This window comes from Xiphophorus hellerii, chromosome 19, assembly GCF_003331165.1.
Source record: "Xiphophorus hellerii strain 12219 chromosome 19, Xiphophorus_hellerii-4.1, whole genome shotgun sequence".
NCBI lineage: Eukaryota > Metazoa > Chordata > Actinopteri > Cyprinodontiformes > Poeciliidae > Xiphophorus > Xiphophorus hellerii.
Genome location: NC_045690.1, coordinates 4,092,546 through 4,110,233, shown reverse-complemented (window position 1 = coordinate 4,110,233; position 17,688 = coordinate 4,092,546). Strand labels below are relative to the sequence as shown.

General features: G+C 35.8%; 1 protein-coding gene across 1 annotated transcript in view; it reads left to right on the top strand.

Moving 5' to 3' along the window:
- fancm (FA complementation group M) overlaps positions 1–17,688 on the top strand; it is a 45,615-nt gene that overhangs the window by 18,629 nt on the left and 9,298 nt on the right. Inside the window, 16 exon segments of the mRNA XM_032547832.1 lie at positions 2,995–3,126; positions 4,142–4,274; positions 4,384–4,475; positions 5,346–5,442; positions 5,607–5,773; positions 6,315–6,521; positions 7,155–7,327; positions 7,329–7,365; positions 7,367–7,394; positions 7,481–7,629; positions 8,324–8,488; positions 15,656–15,878; positions 15,910–15,971; positions 15,973–16,119; positions 16,121–16,966; positions 16,968–17,097. Of these exon segments, the coding sequence (XP_032403723.1) occupies positions 2,995–3,126; positions 4,142–4,274; positions 4,384–4,475; positions 5,346–5,442; positions 5,607–5,773; positions 6,315–6,521; positions 7,155–7,327; positions 7,329–7,365; positions 7,367–7,394; positions 7,481–7,629; positions 8,324–8,488; positions 15,656–15,878; positions 15,910–15,971; positions 15,973–16,119; positions 16,121–16,966; positions 16,968–17,097 (2,788 nt within the window).

Here is a 17,688-nt window from a genome sequence, read left to right as displayed (position 1 = left end):
ATGCAGAGACAACTATTTATCAATGTTTTAGCAGTTTGTTGACAAGAACAGCTTTCTTTCAGCCTGCTGACTAGCAGTGCTCAGCAACAACAACATTAATTAGATGAATGTTGACATTTCTAACAAACCTAATTGGCTGTCACATTAAGTCCATCCTGGTGTCGAGATGCATGTCAGCGTAGGTCAGGCTGTGTTAATTTTAGACTAAGCTTTCTTACCTCTGTGCCTTTTAGCCAGGCAGCAGCAAGTTCACACTGAGCATGCTCAGACTTGATGTCTTCTTAATGAAAGTGGTCTGTTTGATTTTAATAGCTGGTAACGGTGCTGCTTGAGTGTTTTTTGCTCTTAAACACTTAATCTTATAAATAAATTAATAGTTAATGTCACCACTCCTAAAAAAATCCTCGTGTTTGTATTAATGTGCCACATTGACAGAATCAAACTCTGTTACTTTGACTTTAACATAAAGTATTTACAGCAGTTGAAGAAAAAAAAGACCAACACTTAAGAAATTAGCTAAAAAATTGTATTTACAGTATAAAACAACTTGCAGTTTTCCCTTCTGAACTTTCCCTGTTGTTCCAACCAGTACAGGCAAAAATGGTGACCTCAGTAATCTGGTTCTGTGTAATCTCATAATCTGGATTTGACCGTTGTGTACGCATTTCCACACTGAGCTCCACCTGTCTGTTAGCCGACTGTGGAAAGCAGTGGGGCCGTTTTCTGCTAGGAATGTGGACTCCCCGAGTGGACTGTTTACGTAAAAACAGAGAGGGATGTTTTATATTTTCCTGGTTTTTTTATTATATAGATCCTTAGTTTCTGTACAAAGATTTAATAACAAAAATAATATGACATGTTATGCAAAGCTTAGTCAGCCCCTCTCCTAGCAACCCCAGCGAAGCCTGTCCGTTACCTAGCAACCCCAACCCGTCACCTAGCAACCCAAGCAGAGCTCCAGCATGTTCGGTCAGCTGGTTTTACTGCTGTAGAATGGCTGCTGGAAAGGATAAGTGTTTTGTTGTTGACTTTCCATCCAGAAACCACTTGCTGCATTCTTGTTGGTTGTGCAGGAGGCTCTACTAATGCTTTTCAAAAATGTACGGTTGTATAATTGCGGCTCTGTTTGCAGCCATTTTAACGTGTGAGTGTAAACGCACGTTTACACGGGGGCGTGGTCAGTAGCAGCCCTAAACAGCCCTAAACAGAACTGTTCAGACTAAATTCTCATTATCTAAGAATGATTTTTGTGCAGAAATCTATAATGAACCTTGTATAGACCTTTTTTAGCCTGTTCAAGGAAGCATAATAAGTCACCTTCAAGCATTTGTCTTACTCACTGAAACTAATTGATGTTTGATTTCAAAACAAAAACAGAGGTTTGAATTTTCTTTTGTGTTGACATTCCTTTCGTTTGAAAGCCTTCATCAGCCAGAAACCACTTTCTGTGGTTTGGAGCCAAGAAACTCATTTCTAAAACCTGGATTTCCTGTCTGTCAACATCCCCCGTGGACTTACTGCAACAGCCCCATCTATGGTTTGCTGCTTAGTTTTATTAAATCAAAAATTAAAAAAAAAGAAAAGAAATTTAGTAAAATTTCTAATTAGATTAGATGCAACTAGAGTGAATAATATATTCATTTATAATGACTGAAGAGGTATTAAATAGACAGCCGTGATTCTGGAAGTATTTACAAAAGTTTCCATGAATTATTTCACATTTTGTCAACAGCAAACTTCAGTGAGTTTTTGAAGGAAGTGCAAATTTGTGAAGTGGAAGGAAAATGATGCATTTAAATATTTCAGTTAATAAAAACATTACACGTGTGACATTTATTTACATTATCAGAGTAAGTATCAGATTTATAATTTTCTTTTCGCTTATTCTTTATTTTTGCAGTAAAATGAAAAATGTGGAAATGTTCAGAGATCATTAATAGAAAACTTGATAGCACTTTACATGAAACTCGCCTCCTTCAGAGGAAAGTTTTGTTGTCTTTTCTTTGTGTCTTTATGTCAAATTATTCAGTTTAATTCATCTCCGTCTGGTTGCATTACCCTAAAGTTGCGTCTGTAATTTATTCATTTTTGTTTATAACATGAAACAGTTGAATCATTTTGACTGTTTAATGATATCCGACAATTATGTGTTATTGCTACTCAAAAACTGGAGTTGAAGATTAAAAAAATTAGCTTTTCTTAATTATTTTTTTGCTGTTATTTTTTTTAGTCGTCCATTAGGTAATTCTTAAAGCACAGCTGATATTGAGTGTTGTTACGAAGCACAGATCCAACCAGATGGTCTGTTCTCTCTCTGTTTGCTTGGTGTTTTCTGAAATGTCAGCAGGTTTCAGGTTATCATTTAATCTGTAGCTCAGATTATTCAACCCATTGTTCAGGAAAGTGGGGCAGATGTAAGGATGCGTTTACATTTTGAGAGAAAGCGTTTCATGAGAGCAGGGATAATTGGGCTCTGCTTAATCGACGGTTTTAATTCGACGGATGCTTCCTGCTTGTTTTCTTCTCTTGTAGATTGTGATGCTGGAATGGCCACAAAGCAAGTCAAATTGCTTTTCACGTGTTACAAAACTGGATTTATTATTTGTTGTACACATAAATTCAGTGAATGACCCACTTCTTTCATTTTTTTTGTTCTATTCAATTTGTAGAGCAGAAATTTCACTCAGATGGAATTGAAGTCGTAATGACCCCGTCTATCATTATCTGCAGATGTGTGGATAAAAAGCCTTTGTGAAATTGGATGGATGCTTTCCCATTAGCTGGAAACGAGGACAGGCAAAAGGAACAAAGAATTCAACATCTTTTATTTTTATCAAGAATAAAACCTCTCAGCAGGTCTGCTGTGTGGCAGTAGTGGCAACGATTGTGTCAAACCTGTTCTCCGTGGGCATGCTGCTGATGTTGGGCTGATTTATTTCCTCTCTTTACAGGAAGTATCACTAAATTATACTTTTTTCTCCCTGCGCCTGCTAGGTTCTGGAAAGGTTCATGTCCCGTTTGGTTCAGAACCGAGTGATGGGCCACAAGGACCTGCGGGCGCTCAGCAAGTACCAGCTCATTCTCGCCAGGGATCAGTTCCGCAAGAACCCGCCGCCGCACATCAAGGCATGCGCTCTTTTAGAAACCTTTGTGTTTTCAAGTTCTGTTAACTTTTAATTAGTCATCTGCATCATCTGTGTGATTCTCACTGCTCTAAAAGAAAAGTGTTCCTGCATTTTCCACATTTTGTCACATTACAGACCAGAAAATAATACGTGGTTTCCAAATAGTCTGACTGCGCTGCAAAAACACAAATTCCTAACAAATATTTTTGTCTGCTTTCCAGTGGAAATATCTTAGTACACTTTAAAAAATGGAACTTACAAGTTTCTTTTCTGCAAGATATAGAAGCTTGTTTTAAGCCAATCACTCCTTAATATTTAATAAAACAGTTTTAGTTCCATTGGCAGATTATTTCACTTATTACAAAGGAAAATGTCTTGTTATAAGTGAAATTGGACTAGTACTTTTTATCCACAGCTCAAACTGCAAAAACACACATTTTTACCAAGTATTTTTGTTTAGTTTCTAGTGCAAATATTGTGTGAGGTGTAACGGCTTGTTTTAAGTCAATCATCCTTGATATTTATTTTAAAAAGTGCTAGTTTCCATGGGATTATTTCACTTATAACATGGGAACAAGTATTTTTTAAATCAATATTAAGGACGTATTGACACAAAACAAACTTCTATATCTTTCTGAAAAGTTACTTGTAAGTTAGTTTAGTCTCATTTCAATTAGACTAAAGATACTTGGTAATATTTTATGTTTTTGCAGTGCAGATGGTAGAAATTGTTGATAGGACAACCGTTAGTTATGTAGTTTGCAAATCTGGACTCTTTTTTAAGATTTTGCAGTTTATTTCACTTTTATTTTACTGATTAAACTATTTGAACATCAAAAATCACTGTTGTTGGAAGTATATATAATTTTAAATATTGCCTTTGACATGAGGTTCTTCACTAGATTTGTCAAACTGTTGAATTTTTGCTAATGTATTTGATAATAAAATGACATATTATTATTCTCCAGCTGGTCTGGGTTTCTTCTCGCTGATTCATGGCGTGTTGCTCCTTTCAGGGTTCTCACCAGGGAGTGCTGGAGGGCGACTTTGCCCTTTGCATCAGCCTGTACCACGGCTACGAGCTGCTGATCCAGATGGGGCTCCGGTCGCTTTTCTTCTACCTACAGGGAATCATGGACGGATCCAGAGGTCTGTTCCTTTTTTTTATGTCATGCTAAGAACATTTTTCCACACGTTTCAGCTTGATTTTGTTGGTTTGTGTGTAATGCGAGTCTGTGTTCTGCTTTGTTTTGCTCAGAAATGTCCAGAGCTAAGAATGAATTGCAGAGGACTCCGACGTTCATGGATCTGTACCAGGAGATGGAGACGATGTTCCTGACACCACCAGACTGGTACAGTGGATCACTCATTACTCTTACTCAAACTCAGAGCTTAAGACTTTTTCATAACAAACTTTCATTCAAACTGTTCAGTTTTTGCCTTTTGTAAAATAATTTAAATTCAGTGTGGATGAGGGACATCCAAATTTTAATTTTTACAACAGATTGAAAACTGGATTAATGACTCAGGGTTATAATACTTTGGGGGGTTTTCATTGCAGTTTAGTTTTATTTCATTTTGACGTTTTGTTTGTCTAATTCAGTTAGTTATAATTAGTTTTTAGTCCATTCCCAGTGACTCAACACCTCAGGTTTTATTATTTTCCTTCTCTTTAATCTTCCAACATCTCATCTAGGTAAGCTCCGATCCACTTTTTTCACTTGCTAGTTTTTATTAATTATTAGTTAAATACAGCTTGGTTTTAGTTTAGTTTTTATTACTTATAATTAGGAGTGGACAGGTATGAACTTAAAGTTTTAGCAAAAAAGTGACTATAAGACATTTTTTACTTATTTTTTTAGGTAACTGCAATCATAGCCTCACAAACACAAATACCATCATATAAAGAAGTGCTTTGGCTAAAATGATAAAGAACCAACTTATGTTTTTTAAAATATGTTTAACAAATGCAGTTTTTTTTATAGAATCACATTGAATAGACACCACAGAATGATACTAAATGCAACAGTAATATCTTTTAGATCTATTTTTTATGTCATTAGGTTGGAAACATTGTGCATTTTCCAGAAATTATTGCCGAGTTGTGCTACACAAATAAACTTGCCTAAGACATTTGCTGTTCTTTCCTCCTTTCTGGAAGAAAAATAAATACCATGCTTCTATTTTTGACCAGTTTTTCATCTCTTACAACTTCTTCCAGGTCCATTCATTTACAGCCATCCCAAACTGGAAAAACTGGAGGAGGTGGTGTTGCAGCACTTTAACGTGTGGGTTCAGAGCTCAGCAGAGACTAATGGTAACCTCCTTTATATAGCACTACGAAGCTGTGACTCATAAACTGAATGATTCTTCTAGCTTAGACATGTTTATTCCACTACCATGCACATACAATGCTGAATAAATCTGAAGAAATTCAGATTTATTAGCATTTTCTGTCCCGTTTTCTTATTTCTGGTGTAGATGGAGTAAGCACACGTGTGATGATCTTCTCCTCTTTTCGGGAAAGCGTCCAGGAGATCGCTAGCATGCTAAACCGACACGCACCACTGATAAGGGTCATGACCTTTATGGGCCAAGCCTCTGCTGGGAAAGGCGTCAAAGGCTTCACCCAAAAGGAGCAACTGGAGGTCAAAACTGGTTTTCTTGTTTTTATCTATACAACTTTAGGAGACAAAGAGTTGACAGTAAATTATGTTGGGCTTTTATTGATGCTGTTGAGCAATTATTTCATCAGCCTTTGTGCAGAAGATTTAATCAGGGGTTTTCTCTTATTAATGCCAGTCAAAATTATACTTTGAAGCTCAAATAAATGCATGGATGCCACAAAAATTGAATGAAATGCTGGCATAACCTTTCCTGTTTTATCGACAGTTTTCACTTCATGCAGTTGTTTATTTTTAAGCAGAAACCTTAAACTGCTCCTTCGCATGTTACTCATCAGGGTTGTTGCTAGCTAACCAAAGAGTGAGTGAGTTAGTTGAACTTACTTACCTGGTTGTGAGAAATTGAGCGTGTAAAATTGAGTTTAGTGAATATTCTATATGGAATATTCTATCAGCTTTATCATCCATTGATATTGATCATGTCTGTATTGCGATATATTGTCATTAATTTATCGTCTAGCCCGTAAGAGACAGGACATTAAATCCCTGGTGAATTATGTGACAGGTGGTCCACAGGTTCCGGCAGGGGGGCTTTAACACTCTGGTTTCTACCTGTGTGGGGGAAGAAGGGCTGGATATCGGTGAGGTGGACCTCATCGTGTGCTTCGACGCTCAGAAGAATCCCATCCGCCTGGTGCAGCGAATGGGACGTACCGGCCGCAAACGACAGGGACGCATCGTTGTCATCCTGACAGAGGGACGGGAGGAGAGGGTAGGCCTCCGTCTCTGATTGGCATCTTTAGTTTGCAACTGGCCTGAGGGAAGTTAGCCTCCCCAACTTTCTTAAAGTCTAACAAAATCGGTGTCAGACATTTGTGTTATGTTTGTGCAGCAAATTCTTTTGTTTGTGCTGCTTTTGTTTTGAAGATATTAATGAAAGTTCAAAATCCAAAGGACAGCCATCCCCCACTTTACCTGAGTCAAACTAAATTGGTGTTAAACGTTTGTGCTACATTTGTGCAGCAATATTTTTTTTTGTGCCGCTATCACTTTGAAGCTATTAATATAATTTTCAGAGGTCATGAAAAGTGATAAGGTGGGGGAGCTGGTTGACCTTTTGACTATTGAACTTTCAGTAATATTTTCAAAACAAAAGCAGCACAAACAAAAAATTTGCTGCACAAACACCATATTTGTCTGTTTTGAAGGAAGTGGGTTGGCTGGTTGACTTCTGACCTCTGGAAGCATTTATTAATATCTTCAAAACAAAAGCAGCACAAACAAAAAACAATTCTGTACAAACGTTTGGCATGAATTTAGCTAAATTTGAAAATCGTTGGGAGGCCAACTTCATTCAGGTTTGCTTGTGAAGTGGTGGCAAGTTGAAAGTCGTTGTTTTCCACAGACCTACAATCAGAGTCAAAGCAACAAGCGCAGCGTGTACAAGTCCATCACCGGCAACAGAAACGGGTTCCGCATGTATCCCAGCAGCCCCCGCATGCTGCCTGAGGGCGTGAATCCCCAGCTGCATAAAATACACATCACCTCAGGCCAGTTTGACCACAAAGAGAGCAGGAGGTACAGTCAGAGGTCGAAGGTCCCACACTGCGGGACGGGACTTCACTCATCCACCCTCAGAACCTCAGTTAGTGACTCGATGGCAGGAAAATCCACCCTGAATGTCTCGGATGCTCGTTTGAATGTGACTTCCTGAAATTTGTATGTGTGCAGTTCGACAGGAGAGTCCCACATCAGACGGCTTTCTGAGCAGAGCAGAATATTCTCTGTGGTCGTCGACCATGAGGCTGGAAGAACACGAGGCTCATCCAACTCTGAAGCTGTCCCACTTCATGTCCATTCCCAGTGACTCAACACCTCAGGTTTCATTCTTTTCCTTCCCTTTAATCTTCTAGCATCTCATCTAGCGATGCACCGATCCACTTTTTTCACTTCCAAAACCAATACGGATATCTGAGGTTTAGTACTGATCCGATACTAAACCAGCTGAATTGTCTTAAAACGCAACAGAGATAAATGTACTGAATTACACATTTATTTGATAACTACACCAGTACAGCTCACTTAAATACACCAATGTCTTTACAAGCTTGGTCAAACATATAAAACAACTTTAATTGGTTCAGTCAGTGTAATTGGCAGTATTAGGCAATGTAGAATAAATAATAAAGAAACTGAAAGTCACTAAACCAGTTGGTTAAACACCTTGGTGAAACATGTGAAAAGTAAACTGCAACAAACCTTCTTTCAAATGGTTCAGAAATGTGCAATTAGGAATTTAAAATATATAAAGCTTGATGTCACTCAGAGCACAAAGCATAAAATTAGACTGAATAGATCTGCCTTTATGGATCAGGCACATTGTCACCGATACCCGATTAAGAATTTCTGTCAATATCAGCACTGGATCAGCACTGGAACTCATATTAATAAGAGGACTGGTGCATCTCTGAACTCTGTGCTAATTTTACAGATAGTATTTCTTTCCAAATGTGTCCAAGAAGTTTGAAAGTAGAGATAAAAAACTTGAAAATAATTCCTATTTTTGTGAAAAAGGAGGAGACTTCCAGGGACAAACCACCATCCAGAGAGCTGTCTTTGTGGGAATGGAGACACTGGCAGCACAAACTGCTTCCTTTCCATGCGGTTGATCATTCCCTCCGCTGCCGCCACTTCTCTGCAGTGATGCAGCTCATAGACGGCATGAGAGATGAGAGTGAGGTGAGTAAACACCAACTTGAAGATGAATAAAAAAAACTAAAATCATAAAAAATCTGACCTAAATAAGTATTCAGTGGAAAACAGTCCAAAAAAAATGGCGAACAGGAACGTTACCCATCCTCACGTGGTGGGGATGGGTAATGAGGGGAACCCATTATAACTGCCTGCTATTGTTATTTGTTTGCATTTGTAATGTACTTCTAGTATTGTAAAAAAGACGCTTATATGGTTAAATGAAAAATTTGCAGAATACGCCAATTTTGTCTATCCGATTAATCATCAGAATAATCAGTTTACTAAAATAATCATTAGCTGCTGTTGTAATAATTTCTCAAATGGTGGCTTTGTTTACAGTCTAGTAGTAAAACAATTGCATCTCAGAAGAATTCACACAGCGTCTCATGGGAGAGTCCCTTTTTTTTTTACTTTCTAACATCAATGCAATCAGGACGAACCCTTGAAAGTCGAAGACAATGGCCGTCTGGAGCGTTAGCATTTAGCTTGGGGGGATGTAAGCAGGACATACTGTGTGAATGCAACCAAACGACATTCTTCAATGGCCTTGGAACGAGGTTGGTGTGAAAGTTTAGACTCACATTTAAGCCTCCAAAAAGAGCTCAAAATGAAATGAACTATGATAACTTGCTCTCTTTTCAAAATACAAACACTTCCTGTTTGATTCAGTAAAAAATGTGACATTAACAGATGTTTAACTTTTTCTACTAATCTTATTTGAACATAAATGCGTATTTATATTTCTTAAATGATGAGTAATTTTCAAAAGAGGTGGGGGAAAGAGGTAAATTATATTAAAAACACAAAATTAATAAAATATTGCACAGTAAGGACAAATTTACAACATAAAATACTGTTCTGTTAACAAAAATATCATAATCCAATCCAAAGAATGTGCAACTGAGTAAAATATAGTTTTTTTAAATGGACATGTATAATTATCATCATTAAAAAATGCACTTTTACATCACTTTTACTATTTTAAAAACTATTTTGCTCATTAAATGTGTATTTTTATAAAGATTTATAGCATATTTAGCAACTTATTTATCAAGTGCAGCAGGTTTTTCATGGAATGTATCAAAAATTATAAATTTGGTGTTAAAGCTTTATAGTTTGTTTGTTTTTTTTACACATTTTACTCATTTTGTTGCAGTTTAATTATTATGAATTTAATTTTGTTTCTATCTACAATACTGTAATTCAGAGTAAACACAGATCAGGTGCCTGGTGATGGGAAAATGGTTTCATAAATGATCCCAAGTATCTTGCGTAAATCCTGCTTGGTTTCGTAATAGAGAGACAGTAGTGAGCATTTAGCCAAAGGAAACCCAAATGTTATAAACTCACATGAATGAGAGGAGTCAGCTGCTTTGCTGATGAACATACAACTGTGGTTTGTTTGGAGTTGCTATATTTGGTGTTGTGACGTTAAAGCCAAATTCCTTGAATGATGAACAAGCTTCATTGTGGATTTGGTTAAAAATAAAAATCTGTTTCCGGTCTGTAGCGTCATATCTCCCTTCAGTTACATCCAAAAAAAAATCCTGAGCCGTCTTTTTATAAACGGGAGGCACTAAAAATACAACAGCTGCTTTCTTCGAAATCTATTTGAACCTTTCTGTGAACTTAAATCTAATTTCAGAATCACATTTTTTCCGGTTTTTTTTTTTTGTTAAATATATTAAAATATTTAACAAATATTTGCATTTGTGAGGCTGTTAAATATTTTCTACTGTTTTGTTGTATTTTTTACTTTTAAGTACTTCTACTACTTTTATTACTAGCCAAACTGACCAAAGTACAAACACTGGGGAACTTTTTTTTATTATAGAACTAGAGAAAAATATCTTTAAAAAGGGTCCCATTCTTTTCCCTTCATAAAAGAAGTTTTATAACTTTTTGGGTCGAATATTCTGTACTTTTGTTTTTATGCGGGAATCTGACATTTCTGATTTTTCTTCAAGGCACTGCACATCATCCATGATATAAACCTTGAGAGCATTTGGAACAGAAATGGGTAAACAGGCCAATTTGTTATGATGACATTTGAAACCCAGTAACATCAGTAAGAGTTGCATTTACCTGGAACGCTCCCATTATACAAACGATCATCAAATATCTGGTTTTGCTTTTGGAAAAGATAGTTCTTGGCTTTGTCTCACCATCTGCTCTTTGGCAGAACATATCTCAGATGAGACCCCTGAATTTGTCCAAATCCCTGTAAGTGGGTCAGAGATTATAGTAAGGTGGGCTCTTCTTACCTCTTTATTTTATTGAATAATAAAAGAAAAACAATCCCACCTGTATGGACCCAAGAGGAATAATACAGAGAAAAAGCTTCACGTTATCATATAACCTGCAAACTAAATACGGTTAATTTAAGGATTAATGGGACCATAAATGATGAAGTAAATCTTAAAACTACAGTAAAAATTAAGGTCATTTATCTTTGCTTCTGTTATTGTTTAAAAAGGGAACTGAGCCAAATTATGTATAACTGGGAAACACAGACTTTGCTTCTCAGTAAATGTTCCTAAATTAGTTTGAGCGAGAAAAGCCCCTCATTAATACCAATTAAAGTCCTACTGATGATGATTGTTCAGAAATTACTTGACTTTTCCTTCATTTTAATATTAAAATCCTCATCAAAAATCTCTTTATCTAAACTTTCTGTGTCACCGACCTGTTGCTCTTTAATCCAGTAAAATATAGAGGACACAGAAGATATATATTCTTTTTATTATGTAACTATTATTGTGAAATCAAATAAAAAACTGATTGACGTTTCTGGGTCAGCAGCTGATCTGCTTCTCACAAAAGAAAGAACAAATATTGTTTTGAACAAACGTTGATTTGAAATGTAATTGACTTTTTCCATTAAAGGGGCATTTATTTATATTGTATTTATAAAATGTAACACTGGAACTGGAAGACATTTCAAATATCCAAATTAAATAAACAAACCAACAAATACAATGAATCATAAAGTCTTTGTAAATAAAATTCTCCTTCAAAAAAAGAGCAAGTTGAGACCAAAACACCAAACTGAAGACTTTAGTCATCCAGTTTTTGTTAGAAAGAAAAAAATAATAAATCAGACAAACGGAAATTATTGAACTTCAAATTGATTTATTGATTTTTTTTTTTTTTTACTTATTGCGACAGGCCTACAGCCCAATATTACCAACTTAGCAACTTTCTTGCTATATTTAGCAATATTTCAGACAAAAAAAAATTATTAATCAACCAAAATCTGCCTCTTAAGGATCGGCCAGAAAACTACTTCAGCTGATTTCTCACTGTAGGAAAATGGTTAATTTTCTTTTGGTTTGTTTCTTGTTCATAACTCATTTGTCCTTTAGACCCAGTTTCTGCCAGACAGCGATATTTTTTTTGTTTGTTTGTTTTGAATCGCGCTGCCTCTTTGCAGCAAACAGACGCCAGTTGCACGCAGACCCCCCTCCTCATATGATTATGTAACGGTTCTCTGAACCGTTACATAAACCCAGGAAGATGGAAGTAGGTCAGGCCAGGACGACCTACATGCACAGGGAGATCAGAAAACTGATTCCAAAAAGATTTATTTTTTAACACAAGTAAAATAGAAGAATACAGCAAATCACTTTTTTTTTTTTCTTTATGCTTTAGTGGTCAAAAGTGACCCAAAATAATGTGATTTATGTTGCAAAAATTCTAAATCTTACAAGTATTTTTGTCTGGTTTCTAGTTCAAATATCTTTGTACTCTTGAAAACTAACTTAAAAGTTACTTTTCATCAAAATAAAGGAGATTATTTTAAGTAATACATGGCCTTCATAAAGTTCCACTGGCAGATTTTTAAATTTATAACAAGATATTTTCCCCATTTTATAAATGAAATAATCTGCCAGTGTATCTTTAACTTTTTTTTTTAAATCAATATTCAAGAATCATTGACTTAAAACAAGCTCCTATATCTTACTGCGAAGTTACTTCTAAGTTAGTTTTGTTTTATTTCAAGTAAACTAATATATTTGTGCTATAACTGCACCAAAAATACTTGGTTAAAACTTAGTTATGTTAAAATTAGAGCAGACTGTACTGTTTAAGAGCATTTTTCATAATGTTTTTAACTGCAAAAACACAAAATCTAGTCCTTTTTTAATCAATATATAGAAATTATTTACTTAAGATAACTGACTGTATCCTGCTAAAAGCTAGTTTTGTCATATTTTAAGTGTATTAAAGTATGTACACTTGAAAATAAACAAAGATACTTGGTAAGATTTTGTGTTTTTGCAGCTCTGTGGATGATTTTTGAATTTTTAACAATATCCCATTCTTTTACTCTGGCAGTGTTTTTTATTTTGCGATGTTTATTTAGGCCACGAGAATTTATTTTTTGAACCAAAAGGAAGAATACAACAACTTCCACTTTAATAAAATCTGACAGGAAAAAGACAATACTTGTTGCTTTTTTAGCCTCTTTTGCTGCTAAATGTTGCTTCAGTTTATCTCCAAAAACATTTACAGTTCACATTTAATAACATACATTCTAATTTAATTTAATCGCAGTTATAATACAATGCAGTCAAATTCCAGTTTATAATCCCAACTGGAATAAAGTCGAGCCATAGACTTTCCCTCATATTGATCACAACAGTTGCAATTAATGAATTAATTTAGCAGGGAGACAGTTGTGTGGAGGTTGTTTGTTTTTTTGTTTGGAAAAATGCAGCTTGATTGAAACAGATGCTGCTTTCTTTGTGTTTCGAATTCATGTAATTATTGTAATGTGATGAGATAATCTGCAGAGAGGGGTTTCCACTTTGTGTTTTTCATCAATATGCAACATAAAATGATGGCAACACCGAGTCTCTGCTGCTTCTATTTTCATCATCCAGTTTTTTGGGGTTTTTTGTATTTTTAGACATAATGTGGTCATCAATTAATTGGGCCAGAGTTCAGTTTAATCCACCGTGAATTTGATTTCATAACTGAAAAATATTGACTCTGGAGGTCTGAAAGCTTCACTTTCTGTTGAACATCATCATCTTACAACTACATTTTATATTTTATTGCACCATGTATTAACAGTAAACCATTATCAAGTAACAAAATGTGTTGGAAGCAATGTGGCAATGCTAATAACACTCCTATGTTTTTGGCACTTTGATTTCTGTCGGCCTACTTTTGAAGTATTCTGTACTAATATGTTTTATAACATTCTTAAAAGAGAAACCTGCAAAAACTTAAGTCTCTAGATGAGTTATGTTGATATAAACAAAGCCTAAAACGCCTGCAGCTGCATTTTTATTTGTAAAGAAGAACATAAATAAGTAAAGAAAACGATGTCCTTTCCTTTCCAGTTTGCAGTTATGCACTAATTTGTGTTTGTTTGTCAAAGTAATCCACAGTTGTTGTTTTCAGTGGGAAATGTTTGGCCTTTAGTGTGAATTGCAAAATACTTAAATGTTAATAAGAGGTTGCGATAGCAGCAAGCAGCTCAACGTTTGCCTGCCAGATTATCTGAGTTTTAAACGGATTAGAGAAAACAGAAAAAAGTTTGTTTATTCAGAGAATGCTGTCAAGGCCAAAACTATCAGCAGTCATCATAAAAGTCTGCATCTTCATCTAAGTTTAATAGTTAAATCCACTTTGAATACATTCTTCTAATTTAATCAGAGGTGTGCAAAGAATTTTCTCAAGTAAGAGTAAAAAAAGTATTTGGTAAAACATCTTAAGTAGATGAGTAACTGATCAAATTAACAGTTATTTAATATTTAAAAATTACATAATCAGACAGAACAAAATATAAAGTTATGTGAAAATTTTGGTATTTTAAAGACAAAATTTACAATAATTTATATAAGTAACAAAAAAATAAGAAAATCATGCTAAAAGAAATTCCAAATCAGTTTCTTTCATTAAAAAACTTATGAAACTTTGTCAAAAACTTCAGGTCCGTGTCTGGTGAATTTCTGGTTAAAACATGTTTGTTTGTCATTCAGTGGGTAGAAAATCCAGACATTTTACTCAAGTAAGAGTAGAAAAACTTCATAATAAAATTACTCAAGTAAAAGTAAAAAGTACAGCAGTAGTAAAAAAATACTCCTACAAGTACATTTAAAAAAAAAAATACTGAAGTAAAGATAATTGAGTAAATGTACAAAAACAATTTTCTCACTCAATATTTGAGGGAGAACAACATTAAAATTTAAATATGTGTCTTATTAATGATAATTTGAAAACATTCGCAATGTCCCCTTATTATTGTAATGGAGTTAGAAGTTGTTCAGATTTAAACCATTTGGTGGCTTATAAGTGATTAAACTTTTGATTTATACAGTGGAAGAACCGAGTTAATATGTTATCTTGTTTATGTTGTGGTGAAAATTAACTAATGAGAGTAAGAGTAACTTTCTCAGGATCAGCTGCAGGTAAAAATGGGCAGGTTTAGTTTCAAAGGGTGGATAAATGTCTTCTGCTTCATTTAGAAAAGGGACGTGTTTATCTTTTCTTTCTCCTCTGGGTTCACTGAGCATCTCCCACCTCCTGCTCTCGGGTCCGACGGCTCCCCGTCGGTGCTTGTGGGGTTCCCACTTTAGCCGAATCACTTCCAGGTCAAAGGTTTGACAGGTTCCAGGCAGTCATATATATTTACACCTCAGATCTCACAATAAATGGATGTTTAACCAATAAAAGTTTGGGAACATGTCTTGGTTTGTTTCTTTATGAAATTATCATCATAGACAAAATTTTAAATGTCCTTACCACGTCATAAAAGCTGAGAATAACAAATGTTATGTCAGAGTTTTGCTTCCCTGTATGTGAATGATGAGGGACTTCCTGATTGGATTAAATTGTGAACATGAGCAGAAAAGCAGTTCTGATTGGTGAAGTGACCCAGTCAGTTTGAACTTCTTGGGTTCCCTTAACCTCTATAAACTGAGAGTTAGTCTGTGGTAACTGTTTGAATAAAAGAAGGAAAAAAACTCAGCTCACCAAAATAAAAGCATAAATAAACTGGCAAAAACAACTTGGGAAAACAATCTCAGTTGCCCTGTTCAATAGTCCTGTCCCTCACTGTCCATCATGATCAAGTGACAAAGGGTCAATAGTATAATAGTACAAAATTAACCTTCTGCAACTGTTTGTATTTATCTTCAGGGGGAGTGTCTTTACGAACAGCAGCTTCTTCCTTACCTCCAGAGTGATGATGCTGATGCAAAGAGGCAGAAGAAACCAAAAGCCCCAAAGAATTGCTCTAAAACCAATAAGAGCAAACCGTCTCACTCATCCCGGTCCGAACTGAAATATATCGACGAGGAAGCAGAGATGGAGGATGCAGCATCGCGATTGATCCCAGAGAAACAGAGGCTCCCAGATGAATGCTTGACTGTACGACTTAAACCCTGATCAAGCCGATTCTCCGTCACACAGCTCTGATGACGACTGCGTCATCGTTAACCAAACCCTCAGAGATTCCTGCAAATCCAGGCGATGTTCCAGAAGTTAATACAAAAAATAATGAAGACGATGATCTTCAAGAGATGTTCTACCTTCCTAAAACATATCCCGCACTGCTGTCGCCAAAAAAACTCAAGAACCAGAACGACATTCTTGTTAACGTAGGCTGAGCTTCTCTCTCGATCTCCACCTTCGCCGGAGAACATTTTAGAAGCTGGAAGGACTTTGATGTGTCTTCCACCTTCACCCGAGCTGGGCGATCAACCTTTCCCCGTCAGGTTCAGCTTGGAAGTGGACGATGACGACGATGTAGAGGCTGGCATTGAGGACGGCGAGCCTCATAGTCCCACCTGGGATGAGGTTTTCGAGGATGAAAATATCAGATACGACAAGAAGGAAATGGACTTAAAAAGTGTTGACGATGCAGAGGAGCGCGTTTCCATGGATGCTGATTCTGTGAGTGACGACAGAGTTCATGTCCAGATGGATGAGAGCCTGGACTTGTTTGAAGACGATGAGGCGTTCATGCAAATGACAATTCCAGATATTCCTACTCCTGAGGATAGCATTACAGCCAAAACAACCATCGATGATGAAGGCATTGAGAAGATTTCCAAAGATGAAGACAAAGATTGCACAGAAATATTAAACGTTGTAAACAAAGCCCCTTTCTCAGACACAAGGCTAAACATTCAAACCAGCCACAACTCAACAGAAGATCACTACAACAAAGTTTCGTTTTTAGTGAAAGCAAATCCTGAGCCACTAGATTCCTCTCATGATCTGTTCTCTGTTAATTTTGATCTCGGTTATTCGCTGGAAGACTCTGAGGATGAAGCAGAAGTGGAAGTTACATCGCTGTCGCCTAAAAAACAAGCCGAGTCAGCTGTTTCTAACTCCTCTACTCCTCGTCGCAGCTTTGCCAGACTCTTCAAAGAGTCCAAGTCATCTTCACAAATTAAAACGGATTATTGGAAGTCTAAAACTGAGGAACTCCCATCTCCAGTTACAGTTACTGGGACCCAGACAGATGCTCCTGTCTAGGATCGCAGAACCGGACTCTTCTAGAGCCAAGCAAAAACAAGCTGAAGGTGATTCACTGCAAGAACTGATCCATGTGGGAGAGTCTTCTCCTCATCCAGGTTTGTTCATAAAACAACAATTTGTCTTCATTTGTGTCTTAAGATTAAAATAGACCCCTCAATAAATTAGAATATCAACAATTTCATTCAAAAAGATTGACAGATTGCAAGAGTTTATTTCAATAAATTGCAGCAATTATGGTTTACAGCTAATTACTTTCCTCTGAATAAATAAACCTATCGAAAGGGATTTGTAATACAGAGATGTACAATCAAAATGAAGTGCTCTCAAAAGCCATAGAGGCTCATTTCTTACTAAAGAAGAATATTATGTCCTTTAATATTAGTGGAAAGTTGAGTGAAGGGAAAAATGTGTTGAAAAACTTAGAAAACACAATGATTAGGCTTAGTTTTTATAATATTGCAATTTTCTGAAAAACATATTTTTTATATATAATAACTTTGAGGTGTAGTGATCAAATGAACAGAAATAAAATACTTAACTGCTGAAACACAAAAACTTACCAAGTATTTTTATCTAGTTTCTAGTTCAAATATTTTAATGGACTTGAAATAAGACAAAACTAACTTCTAATTAACTTTTAGCCAAGATATAAGAGCTTGTTTTAAGTCACTAATTTCTTAATATTG